The sequence below is a fragment of the Neolamprologus multifasciatus genome, chromosome 6 (assembly GCF_963576455.1).
Source record: "Neolamprologus multifasciatus chromosome 6, fNeoMul1.2, whole genome shotgun sequence".
In the NCBI taxonomy this organism is placed as follows: Eukaryota; Metazoa; Chordata; class Actinopteri; order Cichliformes; family Cichlidae; genus Neolamprologus; species Neolamprologus multifasciatus.
The window spans coordinates 19,422,457-19,438,879 of NC_140444.1; the positions used below are offsets into that span (position 1 = coordinate 19,422,457).

Genomic DNA, 16,423 nt, shown 5'->3' on the forward strand with positions numbered 1-16,423 from the left:
TTTTTGCCCGTCTGTGAAGTTGTGTTAGCTTAGCTCATCAGAGTCGCTCCCGAGGCAGAGAACTCTCTTGTCAGCTGTTACTCTTTGGCGCAGTCACAGACCACCGGCCTGCCGACGTGGCGGGGCGGAAGAGCCGCTGGCTGGCACCAAACGGGTGAGCTGCACTGTCACTTTCATAAAAACAAAACTGTCTCCCAGCTTTATAATTTTCCTTTGACTATACAAGCGAAGAACTGCAGTTCAACTTGAGATTAGTCTTTCATAAATTTGCTGCATCGCTTTGTTTTTGTGTGTGCTTAGGAAGTGAGAAACATCCATTCATGTTAGCGTGAAAGTAGAGCATAACAGTGCTCTTTGTTGCCTGTCTCTAATACAGCGTTGTCTATGCTGTCACGTTGTATTAATGCTATAAATCGCCCTAAAAAGGCAGGGCAGTCTTTAATACATCCTTACTTAGGTGCTAGCATTATTGAATTATTATTTGTCACGCGCTATATGAGTCAGATGAAAAGATGTTTATATAATTTATGTCAAAAGTGCAAGATTATTGTTACTGCTCAAAATGCAAAATGAGAATTATGAGACCGTGGTTTCCAGTATCTGTTTAAAGCATTTTTTGTGTCGGTCAAAACATATTTTTCTATTTTGTGAAAGTTTATATATATATATATATATATATATATATATATATATATATATATATATATATATTAATTATTATTTTTAACCACACCAGCTCTTCTGATTTAAAAAACAAAAAACGTTCTGCACAAGGACCTTTTTCTGGTAGAAAACTCATTTTAACTAATAAAATCACTGAGTGATAGTCATATGCATCTGAGTACAGCAACTGAACACAAGATGGCAACATCGGACATGAAATGACCAGCAGTACCGTCGCTTTAATTTTAGCACAGTTGAGTCCAGTTTTATTTAGTTGTTCACAACAACAATTCCCCTCACGGCACTTTCTACTGCAGCTTTAATGAAAAAAATCAAATTTAAAACCTCACTCACTTATTTACGACACTTGGCAATGGCGGGAAGGAAAAACTCTTTTTTTAATAGGATAAAATCTAGCTTCATTGAGGGACAGCTATCTGCCACCATATGGTGGGAGGTTGAAGGGAACGAGAAGAGGAAAAAAAGGAGAGCATAGCGAGAAAATGTCTCTAATTCCAGGCCAAATAAAATAAATAGTATCCATCGTTTTTATTAGAGAATCGGGATAACTGTTCATTGCTGCAACCGTTTAGAATAAGATAGAAACTCGACTCTTTATTTACAGATTATTTAATGCACACCTGCACCCCAGAATGCTTCAAAGAGAAAATACAAAAACAAACTGCAACTTTAAGATATGGAAATAAATAAGTTAAATAAATAATAAAGGGCTAAAAAGAAAACAAAAATAAGAATAAATGGTACTGCACCTTAAGTAAAAACCAGGGTGAGATAAAAGAGATACCCACTCAAGTGGAGTCCCTTGGGTTGTTGGTGCCAGAGTGGCTAAACGTGGATCTCCCATGCACTGAAAATGGTGTGTGTTAAATAATGGTGTCAATCACTAATTCCCAAGCCAAATCTGAGGCACCAGTGCAGACCCGAGACAGGCATGCCTGAGATTATATCTCTCACCTGGCCTGGGCTGAGCTCGGTAAGGAGCAGGTGACCGGTAAGAAGGGGGTCTGGGTATGTCTTCAGGGACTGCTGCATGTGACTGGGAGGGATGGATGGATGGGGTAGAAATCCAAGTTGTCATTTTTTATGATTTTCATTTTTATTTATATATTTAAAAAAAAAAATACTTATTCTACATCACTTTAAACCAGGAATGTCAAACTCCTTTTACATGGGCCACATAAAGCCCATTTTGATCTTAAGTGGGTGGGACCAGAGAAACTAAATAATACCTGTGTAAAATTGCAGCAATGAAGGTGGGTGGTCTTTATCAATAGGAAAATCTGTGAAACTTATGAAAATACAGTCAAAGGTTCAAAATCTATGCGCCCCTTTCTAAAGCTGTCCAGGGGACCGGATTCGAGACTTCACCCGGCCAATTGTGGCCCCCGGGCTTTATGTTTGACATCCCTGCTTTAAATGGTCCAGGAGTCTCTATATACCCCAGTTTTTTAATTGTTATTGAATACATTATATATTATCAACAAAAGTCCCTTACAACATGTTCAATTGCAAGTACAGTGAGCTGCAGAAAAAAGCTCCCAGTCCTTAAAGCCAGATGTTTTTAGCCCAATCAGACCTCTTGTGACGTATGTGTGGGATACAGACACAGCTTGATTGACTTTTTCCTCAATCCTCTTTGGCACAGTTTACACAGTTGTTACTCTTAATACTTCATAATTTGAGGAACATTGTTTAGTGTCACTAAAGTTAAACCCAATGAAAAGTCTAATTCACACTAATAATTAAATGCTGTGTGAATGTGCCAGGCCTCAAGAGTTTCACACATGATAAAACGTGTAAGAACTGAGTGTTTCCACTTTATGCTTAGATTTGTATAAACAGTGTTTTGGTCTTAGGGAAAGTGCATTTATACGAAAGACACAGATGAGCAGTTTTCCACTAAAAATCCAACTTTTTGCAGATCATCATGTCTCAGGCTGCCTCCTCTGATGCTGACCCCTCCACAGACCCCACCCCTCCACCTGTTCAGCCCCCCGACCCTGTCCCCGGCCTCGGTCAGGATGTACCAGCAGCCGGTACACCCCCTGCAGATCCACTGCAGCCTCTTTTCTCCCCTGAGAGTTTTGATCAGTCCAAAGAGCAGTCGACCACAGAGAACACCACCACCTCTGAGACATTAGAGGGTCAGGCTGACCAACCAGAGTCTCCTGCAGAGAGTCAGGTGACTGAATGTGACCAACCAGTGAGCCTGGAGCCAGACACAGAGGCTGCAGAGGAAGATGTGGAGGTTTGTTTTACAAGCTGAAGTTTGATTTATGTTTCCTTGACACAAAGCACTGAGAGCAAAATGTCTCATAGATACACTTGTACACAGTTTTAAAGAACTTCAAAGAAACAAGAATTTTGACTATATTTAGGATTTTTATTCAGGAAATTGTATATACAGGCTCAAATATATACATACAATCACTGAAATCTTTAAATAAGTGACACTGAAGGTGTTACACTGTCTTTTAACTTGACAAAGCCAAAGCCTATTAACTTCTCGTTAGTTATTTTGATTGATGAAAACTGCTAGTTTCTCTGTTTTCATGATACATGAATTTCCTTAAAGCTAAGATCCAGCCTTTCTATGTGTAATACAGCTTCATATTGACATTTTGAAATATGTAATAATAAACAAGCAATTATGATATGTATTTAGAGATTTGTGATTGTCATTTGTTTTGTACTTTCACACATATTATAGACCAAACAGTTAACAGTTTTATTCGTTTCCTATGATGGATATTTGCGCACAGAAGTCAGTCCTGGACAAAGAAAAAGGTTGGGGAGCTTGGAGTTCATGGGGAAAATCTCTTCTGACCACTGCCACCTCCACAGTGGGTATGTCCCAGGTTTTTCTCATCCAATTAATTTCTTCACATTTACACCCATTTCACTCACCACCAGTCCCTCCCTGAGCTGGTTCTGCCAGAGGTTTTGTCCTGTTAAAGGAGAGTTTTTCCTTTCCACTATCGCCAAAGTGCTTGCCCATAGGGTCATCTGATTGTTTCTCTGTATTATTGTTGGGTCTTTATCTTACAATATTAAGCGCATTGTGGCCTTGTGATTTGGTGCTGTATGAATGGAATTGAATTGAACTGAATTACACTTCACCCTGTGATTGGCCAGTTGTGCATAACTGTGGCACAATCTGATATCCCCATGTTGGTGTTGTTCTCGCGTCACCATAATAATTTTGGTTCAGGGTCAACATTGAAACTGATCAGTGATGTTGTGTGAGCATACAGTTAGCATTAACTGAGAAGGTAGCTAATGCTATTGAAAGCTATTACTAGCGAACTAACATGAGTTAAATTTGGCTAACAAAAACCTAACTCCATAGTAAATTTATTATATTGTATGAATTAATAAAGAAAGCACTTGCAGTGCTTACTATTTATTCCAGGAGGGTGTTTTATAAAAACAGAGCTATTTGTTTTCTTTTTCCCCTCCATTGCACAGCTGTGACATCACAGCAACATGACTGGTCAGTTGCACAAATGACGATGCACAAACACCAACACAGGAATGTCAAATACACCATAACTATGAAAGGACCCAAAATCTGTACACGATTTGTGGTGCAACAATGTTTTCCAAGATGCACAATTTGAAAATACACACTGTCATCACATAAACACTTTAACAATATCTATATGTGTATTTGCTCATGTGTAGCGATTCAGAAATCGCTGGTACGGTATTTCTGCAGTAGCAGGGACCTGATAGCAAGGTGATAGTAACAGAGAAGCACAAAGTCCTTCCACAAGCAAGTGAAGAAACGTTTTTTCGCTTGTCTTACTTCTGACATCATTCTGGCGGTTTCAAAATTGGCTCATAGATTTCAGCCAGGATTATTATAGGACCATGTGTTTTTATATATGTAATGAGAAATGTCGCTGGCAAGCAGGAGAAATAGACCATCAATGTCTACTTCTCCTCAGTATGTGAGTCTTTAATTTGCTGCTTTCTGTGTGCAGGTCAAAGCCTGACCTCAGTAAAGGTGAAGGCAGGAGAGGCACTTCGTCTCCACAGAACCTCAGTTGGAGAGGAGGCACAGGAAGAGGAGGAGGGAGCGGAGGAGAAGACAGAAGGAGGAGTCGAAAGCAGAGAGATTGACCTGTCTAACTCCGGGGAGTCGTCTTCTCCTATTGCAGCCACAGCTTCTAGCAGGGGCGTTTTCTCTACAATCACACATGCCGTACAAAACACTGTGAGTGAACACACATACACGCACAGAGAGACACACAAAAGGTATCCATCTGATGAAGTTTCCAAACCATGTCATGAAAAAGTGTTAGTGGCGATTAAATCATACATTTCACCAGGCAGTCATGTACTCAGATATGAAGAGTTGTCTCGTTTTCTTAGTGCCCATAATGCCGCCTCGACAGTCTGCTGCCATGTGGTCTTAGGGCGCTCTCTTTTGCACTTTGGTGTCCACAGCAGAGCTGTCTGTGTGATGGAGTTGTGCTTGTTTCTGATGATGTGCTTTACTGAATGTTTGGAGGTCGTTCAGTTTAATCAGAAGATCCACAGCAGTCTCCTGAGACTTTTAGACTTAGTGAGAGTTTTTTATGGTCGCCCTCAGTCGTTCTCCTTCCTCCTGGCAAAATTTTTAAATATTTAGATTTCAGGTTCTCTCTGTCTCTCTCAGGATAAGTCAGTGATCAGTGTAATGCACTAGTGGTGTCACAGTTTTGCTCCTAACGTATAAGCATATAAAACTGCTGCTGAATTGCAAACATAATTGAAAAGCTTCCCTATTAACCCTGAATGCTACAGTATTAGCAGACAAGTAGATGCAAATAGAAGTAAGTAATCTGAAAGTGGGGCTTACTTAATCTACAAAATCAGGTTAATCCAAAATAAACTTTAATAAGATGTCTCAAAATATAAGTGAGATTTTAAAAAGAATGAACTCTACAGAGCTTAACCTATTTAATTAGTTAACCCTTTAACTAATTTAGCCTATAGAGTTACAGCAGACACAGCACAGCTCTATTATAGCCTCAGATTGGTGAGAGTGCTTGACTGTGATGACTTCAGACAGCGTCCACACTGCAGAAGACAGTCCTTGATTTACTGATCCTCCTCTGGACGTTGCTGCCAGCTCCTCTCCTCTCCTTCCCTGCGGCGTTCCTCAATCTGTGTTCGATGGCAAGCCAAGGTCGATAGAAAAGTCGAGCTCCTTCAGTGCTGTGAACGATTTATTTATTTGTGTTACGTATTAAGTACCTTAATTCACAGTTTTAGTAAGCTGAAATATTTCTCATTAACACATGCCTCTCGATTTCCTGCTGTGTGAAGGAGCACAGTTAAAGTTAAAGACATCATCTGTGCTTTGAAAATCCGACTGGAAGCAGTTGTGAGCTGTTATGGATTGTAAGCAATGATCTCTTGATTTTTGGCAGAAGGCTGCAGTTTTAAAATTACAATCCTACTTAACTATTTTGCAAAAACATTCACTTAATTTTTTCCCTCTTTGTTCTTGACTGAACTGACTGAGATTTAAAGGGTTAATTAATTCATGACACATTTAATTAGTTAACAATGTATTTATTTCATTCATTTTGGCACTCATGGACCTCAATAAACCAAGAGCAAGCTCATATTTTTTTTAACTGAATTCATTTAGTTTTCAGTATGCAAACTTTCAGTATGATATTATTTAAATTACAACATTTTATAAAAGTGTGCTATCTAAATTTACAATTTTGTTGGTCAATCCTATTTTGTTTTTTTTATTGTTTTCTTTAACAGGTAGTTTTCTGAAATGCCTTTCCCCTCCCACCCTCCCATCGCTCTGCATCTGTCTCTCTGTGTCTCTCAGGGTAAGTCAGTGATCAGTGGAGGCTTGGATGCCTTGGAGTTCATTGGAAAGAAGACCATGACTGTTCTTGCAGAGAGTGACCCGGGTTTTAAAAAGACCAAAACTCTGATGCAGAAGACCGCGTCACTTAGTCAGGCATGCAACTGACCATTTCATCTCATCTTGTCAGATAAGAAATGAATCTGAAACTGGTGTGTGTGTGTGTGTGTGTGTGTGTGTGTGTACGTGTGTGTGTGTGCGTGTGCGTGCGTGTACTTTGGTGAGGTGTAATTGCTTTAAATTGGTAGCTCTGTTTTTTCTGATTTTTTTTTTCTTTTTTCAGATGTTGAAGGAAGCCAAGGAGAAGGAGCGGGCCCGTCTGAGTAACCAGCCTATCAGTGCTCCCACAGCTCACTACGGTATTCTTTTTGATGACTACCAGGGCTTGTCACACCTGGAGGCCCTGGAGATTCTGTCCAATGAGAGTGAAGCAAAGGTAAGGCGCGAGTGTCAGGAATACAGAAAGCGCTTCAGAAACACTGCCTGTTTCAAGCGGTTTACCTGCAGCTGTGATTTTAGGTTCAAGCCTTCCTCTCCTCCCTGACCGAAGAGGAGCAGGAGGAGGTGAAGAAGGAGCTGATTTACATCAAGGAGATTTTCATCAAGCAAGAGGAAGAGGAGGATGTGGAGACAGAAGGAGGAGGACAGACGAAGGATAACGGTGATCTTAGTTCCCAATTACACTGTTCTACCCCCTTATGTGAGTGACCCAGATCGACTGCTAGACCTGCTGTAGGTGGAGGTGGTCCCTTAGCGCTGACCCAGGATCAGGTGGCTTTGACAGACATGGGGACTCCTGATAATGTGGGATCAGAGGCACCTGGATGGGAAATGATAACCCAAACTGTTAGAAACAGGGTTTGGTGTTGAACACACTCATGACTGCGCTTATCTCTGATGCTGGCTGTGGGCAGCCTGCTGTTGTTCCTCAGGGATCTTTAGCTCACTTATTTTAGTTTTACTCTTTTCAAAGTTTGTGCAGTTGGGCAGAAAGTTATTTTGTGCAGATTCAAAGAGTGCTTTTTAAAAGCGTGCTCCATCAGTTTCAGACACAAAGACTAATCCTGTGGTATTTGGTTGCTGTTTAAAGCCGTTTAAACAGCCTTCTCCAGTTTCAGCAACATTGCAGGAAAAAAGTGAGGCAATGACTTTTCCTTTGTTTCTTATGAGGCAACAAACTTATGAAAAATGGCCTGAGTACCCCTCCTTCTCCTGTTACTGATACAAGATGATCTTTTAGCATCTTATAACAAGATGAAAGACACTGCCTGGCTTCAGTAAAAACGTGACCAGACTAACTGCGTTGTCATCCTTGAGTCAGGCTCTGTCAGCACACAAAAATATGTTCTTTTCTTTGTTTATATGGGGGTCATCTAAACTCCACAAAAAAAAAAATTAAGAAAATCTGGACCTTTTCCTCATAAACTAGCATTCCTTTGCTTGAACTCTCTTGTTCTGACCCAGTTCAGCCTCTAATAATATTGCATTAATATCATCACTGGTCACTGGTACAGGTAACCTAACCTGACAAGTAGGTCTGCCTAGGGTTATGATCAGCCACCCTTTTGATCCCAAACGTCTTATTATCTGACCTAACATTTTTGTTTTATTCACTCTCTTATGACAAGTCACATCAATCTGTGATATTCTCTGCATCCTAGAACTTACCCAAATTATATTTCCTCTTCCTAAAAGCCCTGAAAACCTTAGATCCTTACGGGAATCAGCGATGACGGTGACTGTTCCTAATCTGCTAAAGAAGTAGAAAATGTTCTACTGGAGTGAAATTGTGTCAGTGTGATGCCAAGTTTTGGTCTCGTCACATCTCACCACTTTACATTTTAAAGGGTTTGTGAGAGGCACCTTCAGGGGATGTCATGGAGGTGCACAGCTCCAAGCAGGCAGGCGCCCTTTTGCTTGGAGGGTTGAACAAGATGCCTGATCCGGCGTTTGGTGTTCAGTGGCCACCGACACATTTGCAGACTCAAGAAAAGGCAACAGAAACAATCCATAAGATCCAGACACCAAATCTGCATGTTTTACAATTCCAGCTGTAATTTATACACAGGAGTTTGAATTACGTTGGCATGACAACAAGAATATACGCTTCGTGATCTCAGCATGGAGTAAATCGAATGATTCCTGACATGTGGTGTAAATGCATGTAGCATCACACTTTAACACGTGCTTTGTGTATTTAAGTAAACTGACACGAGGTGGTGCATGCCTTTTGTGTATTTTTATCAGCTGCTGACGGCGAGGAGTTTGTGAGTGTTCTCACCGAGCTGCTCTTTGAACTTCATGTTGCCGCCACACCGGACAAACTCAACAAGGTGACTCACTCACACAGATGCCAGTAGTTTTCATCTATCTATCTATCTATCTATCTATCTATCTATTTATCTATCTATCCATCCATCCATCCATCTTGCTATCAATTTTAAATTAACTGTCTTTTCTGTAAATTGTACAGTTTAATAATAAATACAATCTTGTATATTTTTTTATTGGCAACGCCGGTTGTTAAGTTACTGACACTTCCTACTTTACATCAGCACCATCAGTGGGTGAAGCGCCTTTTTGCCTTCTGGTAGATTGTCTGTAATGGGCCTTTAAATCACAGACTGTGTATAAAATACAGACCTTAGTTGTGTGCCTGAAAAGCGAAGCCAGTGTTGAATTGCCTAAAACCTGTATTTCCTCTAATGTCCAGAAGGAGGCGACTCCTCTGGTTTCAAAAAGAGGTCTGATTGTACAGAAGTCTAGAAAGTAGCCAGTATACTGTCTGTGCTCTGAATGTCATATCATTCTGCATTATATGGACAAAGGTATTGAGCCACATTATTTATGAATCCAGGTGTTTTCAGTCTCGTGGCCACAGGTATATAAAGGCAGCCTGCCTTTATAAACATTTGTGAAAGAGTGGGTTGTTCTAAAAAGCTCACTGAATTTGAAGGTGGCACTGTGATAGAGAAATGCCAGTGTTGCAACTCTGATTCAGCTGTTGCAACAAGTCAACTGTAAGTGGTGTTACTGCAAAGCAGAAGCATTTAGGAATCACCGCAAGTCACGTAACGTCACAGCACAGGATTGCCGAGTGCTGAGGCACATAGTGCTCTGCTGACTGAGTAACTGCAGGGTTTCGACATCAGCACAAAAACTGTGCGCCCGGTGCTTCATGACTTGGGTTTCTGTGGCTGAGAAGCAGCACGCAAGCAATACATCATCGATCTGGCTTTGGCGAGTGCCACATGAACACCACCTGCCTGACCGAATCGTGCCTGCTCTAAAGTTTGATGGAGAAGGGTTGTTGTTTTTTTTCTGGGTTGTCATAAACGCTCCTGTAGGTGTAATGCACAGATGATTCTGATTTGGAAAGAAAATCTTTGATTTTTCTTCTGTAAAGCTGTGTTATGAGTATTAGTTTATACCTCATTTTATTATGAAATTGTGTTGAAATCATGCATTTCAAATTCCATAGTGTAGTTTAGTACCAGGAATATTCTAACAACCACCAATCATTCTTCCTAAAAACGCTCCACGAAGCTACAAAAATACTCATCTTTGCATCTACACTCAACATAGTAACTCTGCATCCTGCTGCAAAGCTAATTTAAAAGTTATCAGCCCCTAAAGCCATCCTGCATAATCACATTCACATATATAAAAACCAATATTAGCATATATCCATGTATACGCATCTAATTAGCATACATCAGGATCAGGGTGGGAATGTGTCTTCATGCAGACCTGATGAGTGGTAATTATGCATCTCCAGGCTCGAATGAGGGCCCATGATTGGGTGAGCAAGGTGGAACAACCTATCACTACAGAGACAGTTGGCAGGGAAACGCAGGACCAGCCAGGAGGAGAGGAGAACAAAAAGGAAGAGAAGAAGAAAGACGGAGAAGAGCTGGGGGAGAAGAAGGGTGAGGAGGAGGAGATGAAGGGAGGAGAAGAGCCAAAGGAGAGCGACCCCATATCTGTAGAGGTGACGTCTCATCTGCACTGTTATGACTTATGCTTTCAAGTTTAAATTTGGTCACCTTTTCTTCCTGCTATCACTGCCTTATTTGATTTGAATCACTTATTCTGTGTGTGTGTGTGTGTGTGTGTGTGTGTGTGTGTGTGTGTGTGTGTGTGTGTGTGTGTGTGTACACTCACCTTCCTCTCATCAGGCCATCTACCTGTCATCGGTCAGCAGTCTGGCAGAAGTGACGGCTCGCAGCATCGAGCAGCTCCACAAGGTGGCGGAGCTCATCCTCCACGGCCAGGAGCAAGAGAAACCAGCCAGAGACCAGTCACACGTCCTCACCAGGTATGTGTGTGAATGTGTACTTGTATTACACACTTACATTATGGGAACTTCCTTCTGTGGGTATCCCCTTGACAGGTTCAAGGTTATGGTACGGGTTAGAGTAAGCCTCCAGGAGATCAGTATAAGCTGTTGTTATGTCTTTGCTAAGGGAAATAATGGAAATGTTTGGGATTTGACATTTGTGATTGTTGAGGTTAGGTTCACAAGCAAAGAAGACTGAAACAGTCGCATACACTGCCTGGCCAAAAGACAAGTCACCACCTGGATTTAACTAGGCAAATACATAAGAGCTTATCATTTCTTAGACAACCGTGTCAGCTGTTACTGCGTTTCACTGAAATTATTGGCCTGTGTCAAGCAAAGAAAACAACTAAGGAGATTGTTGGAACTGCTAAAATTAGAATGAAATGATAAAAAATCAGCAGTGGAAATGTTTTATCGTGCATGTAAGAGCCTTTCCACACACACAGTGCGAGAACAGCTCAAGTGATTGGGACTAAACAGCTGTGTAGCCTTAAGAAAGCCACTTATCAGTGAGGCTAATCAGGAAAAAGGCTTCAGTATGTTCGGGAGCATAAAGATTGGAGTAAATGAAAAAAGGGTCATGTGGTTTAATGAGTTCAGATTTACTCTGTTCCAGAGTGATGGATCAGGGCAAGAAGAGAGGCGGGTGAAGTGATGCATTCATCATGTCAGGTTTCTGCTGTACAAGCCTGTGGGGGCAGTGTACGATCTGGGATTGGTTCAGAAATTGAGGTCAGCTTACTACCTGAAAATACTGAATGACCAGGTTTTTCCTTTAATAAATGTTTTCTTCCAATGTGGTTGGGTTGGATTCATCAGGCTCAAATTGTAAAAGAGTGGTTCAGGGAGTTCAGGGAATAGGAGACGTCATTTTCACGTGGATTAGACGCAACAGACTCCAGACATTAACCCCACTGGGATGTGTTGGAGATAACTTAACAATCCAACATGCTCATCATCAACACAAGATGTTGGTCAAAAATGATCAAAATAAATGTTGCACAGTTCACGTGTGCATAAGCTTATGAAAAACATGTGCTGTTATCAAAGCTAAAGTCAGTCCAGTTAGGGGGTCTGATTTTTCTTTTTTTCTGCCCTGTGCTAGGGCAGGTGCTGCAGCTTGGGGAAGGCTTTGATAAGGATCTGTTGTACCAGGATCAGTTGAGTGAATCCCCCTGGTACCAAGGAGAGAGGAGGACAGAGAGAAAAGGGGATTGAGGGGCACTGAAATAAGAACAGTTGGCATTAGGTCTACAATTAAAGAGCTAGCAAAAGCAATAGGTCTTGACTAAATGTGAAGAAATAATCCATTTGCACATAATGTGTGTCTGCATGTCTGTGTGTGTGTATCTGTGAGGTAGAGAGGTCAAGGAAGAGATAGTATCACTACTCCAAGGAGTGATGCATGCTCAAATCCACTCTTCTTATTGCAGGTTGACATGTGCCATGTGTAAGGAGGTGGAGTGTTTGGCCAAGAAGTTCTCTGATACGCTGCTCGATGTTGGGGTAGGTGAGAGTGTGTGTGCATGTGGGTGTGTGAACATTAGGGATGATTGTGACTATTCTAATAATGTTTGCTATTGTCAAGTATCCATTGGGGTTTAACTTTAGTTCAGTTGGGGACTATTTTAAGTTGTATGAATACACACGGGGTGCTCTAATGAGTATTTATGCCAACAGAGCAGTCTAAATAGAGCTGACTCATAATAAATACAGTGGTTGTATTCGTTGTAGTAAACATTTCTCCCACTACAACAACGTGACTCACTGACAGCAGAGCTTTTTAGATGTAGCAGGAGATATATCAGACAGCTGATGTGTGAATATTTGTTTGTTGGATCAAGTCACTGTTTCTTTTGTTTGTTTGGGTTTTTTTTCATAGGCTCTGCTGACAGTAGTAAAATAATTTTTGATCTTTGTCTTTGTACTTGTGTTTTTCTGCTACTCCATCATCTTTTATTGATCTCACGAGTGTCACTGCCTCTCTTTTTTAGGGCCAGAGGAAAGCAGAAGAGCTGAACCCACTGGTAGAGAGCCTGCTGCTAGAGGTGAGATTTTTTTACTTTGAACATCGTGAATAAAAATAAAAATGGATAAAATTAATGATGTAGCAGTCTCATGATGACTGACAGATAAATGATCAGGATCATCATCACTAATGCAATGGGAACTTAGTTTTAAGAGGCACTCAGACGAGATCCACACAGTGTTTAAAGACAACATTTTTCAGAATGCTTTTTTTTATACAAATTGCATCTCTAGAAACAAATCTTTCCTCATTTTTATTGTTATATCTCTGTGACAGCGATGCCAGGAGGCATTGTTTTCTTGTGAGCACAGCACATGTTTAATGCCTCGAGGAATTTCTGGATGACCAGAAACATCCAGAGCTGTGCACACAAACTGTGCACATGTAGCATTGTTATATTCCATCCATCCCCATCATGGATTATTCTACCAGTGTCTAGCTAGAGGATTTACAGCTGTTGGAGCAGAATAGCAAGAGAACAGTTTCTGTCCCCAAGCCATCAGTCTTTGAAACTCTCAATTATATACATATATGTATATATATGTATATATATTTACATATATACATATATACATATATATACATATATGTATATATGTATATACATATATACATATATGTATATATAGTGCTGAACATATATATTGTTCAGCACTATGCTACATCTACTGATGATGACTGTGACATGTGATGAAGATGATGGGTTGTTTCCTATCCGCAGGGCTCCAACAGCACCAACTACATCCAGAATGCATTTCAGCTGCTGCTGCCCATCCTGCAGATCTCCCACATCCAGAGCCAACACTGCCGACCCACCACAGAGGCCGCAGCACAGATTCAGCATTAACACTGCCTGTGCAACCGCCTGCCAGTGTGTCTATTGTTGTACAGTAAAGTATAGAGAATAGAGTTACCAGAACAAGTGCTTTAATCTACACTAAGTGCCAAATAGTAACAGAACACAGAGAATATCATCAGGAAGATACCCGTTTAACTGACACACGTAGTGGTAGCTCGCATACGCTTTGTTTGTGTGTTTGTGCCACGTTGTGTCTCTGAATGTTACTTTGCCTGTTTTGCCGTTGATGTTTTGCTTTAAGAAACCAAAATGACGTCCACGCCTCAAAACCAAAAACCAGAATATTACTGATTGTACTGATCCAACTCTACATTATTGTACATTGAGCTTTCTTTGCACAACGGAAAAAAACATTGACTAACACTAGTAGAGTGTCTGTTGTGTTGACTGTTTAATTGCAGGTTAAGATAAAATACCAGCGTCAGTGATTATATATAGTAATATCATACTTATTTTGTTTTCTGTGTTAAATTATATGAAACAACACTACCTTATGTTTTATTTCCATCTTTTGTTGTGGACATTACTAATGTGATGTCGGTTAATTAATTTCTGTTTGCGTCTTGTTGTTGGACTGAATTAGATGAGCGATACCACTCTCTACACTAAAAGTAAAACCACAGCCTTTTGAAGGGAATCGGCTAGTTTGGCTACACCAAAACCAAACCGTGTGAAATACAGCAACAAAATAACAATAAAACATTTAATTACCCCAGTAAAACAAAAACTGTCTGTTTTGGGGGGGGTTATTAATTCAAACCTGCAATAACTGATTTTAGAGACATTTTTTGTGGAAGCAAATAGTGAACACTTGTGTTATGTAACACCTTTTAAACACTATCATTCATTTAGTGAATTTTGACTCTCTTTAAACTCTGATTTTGGCTTTTGCTAAATCCTAAAGGGGACATTGAGCTCTTTAGCTGGAATTACTCCATCATGTGCGTCTGTTTGTTGCTAAACAATGAGCTAACTCATTGTTCACTCACTTTAAAGGTTATTGAAACACGATAGGTAGATGTGGATTGTATAACTCGCACACAGCAATCTTTGCTGAAACTGAGTGTAACTTCTGATTCTTTGGTTATAAATATGCATTAAAACTGCCTCACTCTGCAAAACTGTTGGTATAAGGGTCAATTTATCTCAAATTATTGTGGGCCATCTGCTCGACCAGCTCCAGTCTGAATTCAAATTTAAAGATACAACATTGTGCAATATTTATTTGTATGTACAAGAAAAAATCAGTATATATTGCATTTTTGTATATTTCAAAATTAAACATCATTATTAGACTCATCCAGTGGGTCATGAAAATAGCAAATATGCATATACTTTACAAGATAATTTACTTACATCTGGAAGCTCCTGAAATTTGTTCTTTCATATTAAATAATGAGCTGATGTCTCTAGTGTGCAACTTGTTGTGTTTGCTCAATCCACCCAGACATTTTTAAGCATTGTTTCCAAATTACAGACCCTGATTCTATCTTATGGAGAAAGAAAGATCAGAGAAAGTTTTAGGCTTTTATCTTGGACATTTTTGAGATATACATGTTGAAACATTGCCTCAGAAAAGAAAAACAAAACATGTCCAAAAAAGTATTTGATACACAAGGCTGAAACTTCACAGCTAGATTATAGTCATCCAAGTTTTAAACCATTAGATTTTCAAGCAATACACAGGTGGTTGAGCCGAAAATGATCTAAAAATGTGATGAGCGATATAAGGTGGAATGACCCATAAGTTAAAATATTTTTCATGTCTCCCTCTGACACCCTCCATCATTTTAAAAATGTTGAGTGAGAATGTGTTTTGCATAAAGATTTAAAAAAATAAGAGCAACAAACTGTATCTTGATAGGTGGAAATTGTTACGCCATAAAAGTAAAAGAGTAGCGATTCGGTTTAATAATTCTGAAAATGTGCTGCAAATACAGATGTTTTCCAGATGGTTGAGTATGACTGACTGCAAAAAGAGCAAATTCACAGTAAGACATGAGCCTTGCAGGTGCTGCTATCTGGAGTTAGTTACTTCCTGGCAGAGCGAGCCTGGCTCCTTTAATGTTTTTACGGTGAAATAAAACCAGGTGGTTACTCGCGTTAGACCTGCTGTACACTTTGTGTGATTCCACTTTAAACACTCCAAAGACAGCCTTACATGCACACATAGGTTTCATGTTTTTGCTCCAGAACAAAGCCTTCGATCGTGCATTCCAACATTCAAAAATGTATACCATGTCGGTTTCATCTCACACATCACCGCAGAGATGTGTCAGATGTGTTGTATCTCAACTATGCTCTACATTTTTCTCCTTCTGAACCGCCGTCTCTACAGAATTTGAGATGAATTACTTTATAGCGCTTAGCCAACAGTTACCTCAAATTCTGAAGGATAAATATTTCTCTCCCTCTGCTTCTTCTTCAGTTTTAGAGATACATGGGTGCTGGCAAGGAAAGCTATTAAGCAAACAAGATATTAGTCAGTGCTGTCAAAATGTTTTGGCTTCTTTCAGCTATAACCAGACGGGGTAAGGCTGTTTATCAGCCATGCATCTGACTCAGAATACAAAACAATTTAGTTCTTTCAGGGTGAAAAATGTTCAAAGGCCAATCCATTTATTTAACTTT

At 40.1% G+C, this 16,423-nt stretch overlaps 1 protein-coding gene across 2 annotated transcripts; it reads left to right on the forward strand.

Annotated features, from left to right (window-relative positions):
* Positions 1–44: 44 nt before the first annotated feature.
* On the forward strand, positions 45–15,005 carry fam114a1 (family with sequence similarity 114 member A1). Of its 2 annotated transcripts, none has more exons than XM_085162323.1 (13): positions 45–154; positions 2,606–2,932; positions 3,447–3,531; positions 4,671–4,903; positions 6,524–6,658; positions 6,846–6,998; positions 7,082–7,223; positions 8,810–8,895; positions 10,341–10,553; positions 10,741–10,880; positions 12,338–12,410; positions 12,899–12,952; positions 13,655–15,003. In XM_085162323.1, the coding sequence occupies exons 2-13, from the start codon at positions 2,612–2,614 to the stop codon at positions 13,778–13,780; spliced, it is 1,761 nt and encodes a 586-aa protein (XP_085018449.1). In that variant the 5' UTR covers positions 45–154; positions 2,606–2,611; the 3' UTR covers positions 13,781–15,003. The 2 variants fall into 2 exon arrangements, with proteins under 2 accessions (XP_085018449.1, XP_085018450.1); XM_085162324.1 differs by having other exon boundaries at positions 49–154; positions 7,082–7,262; positions 13,655–15,005.
* Positions 15,006–16,423: the final 1,418 nt, after the last annotated feature.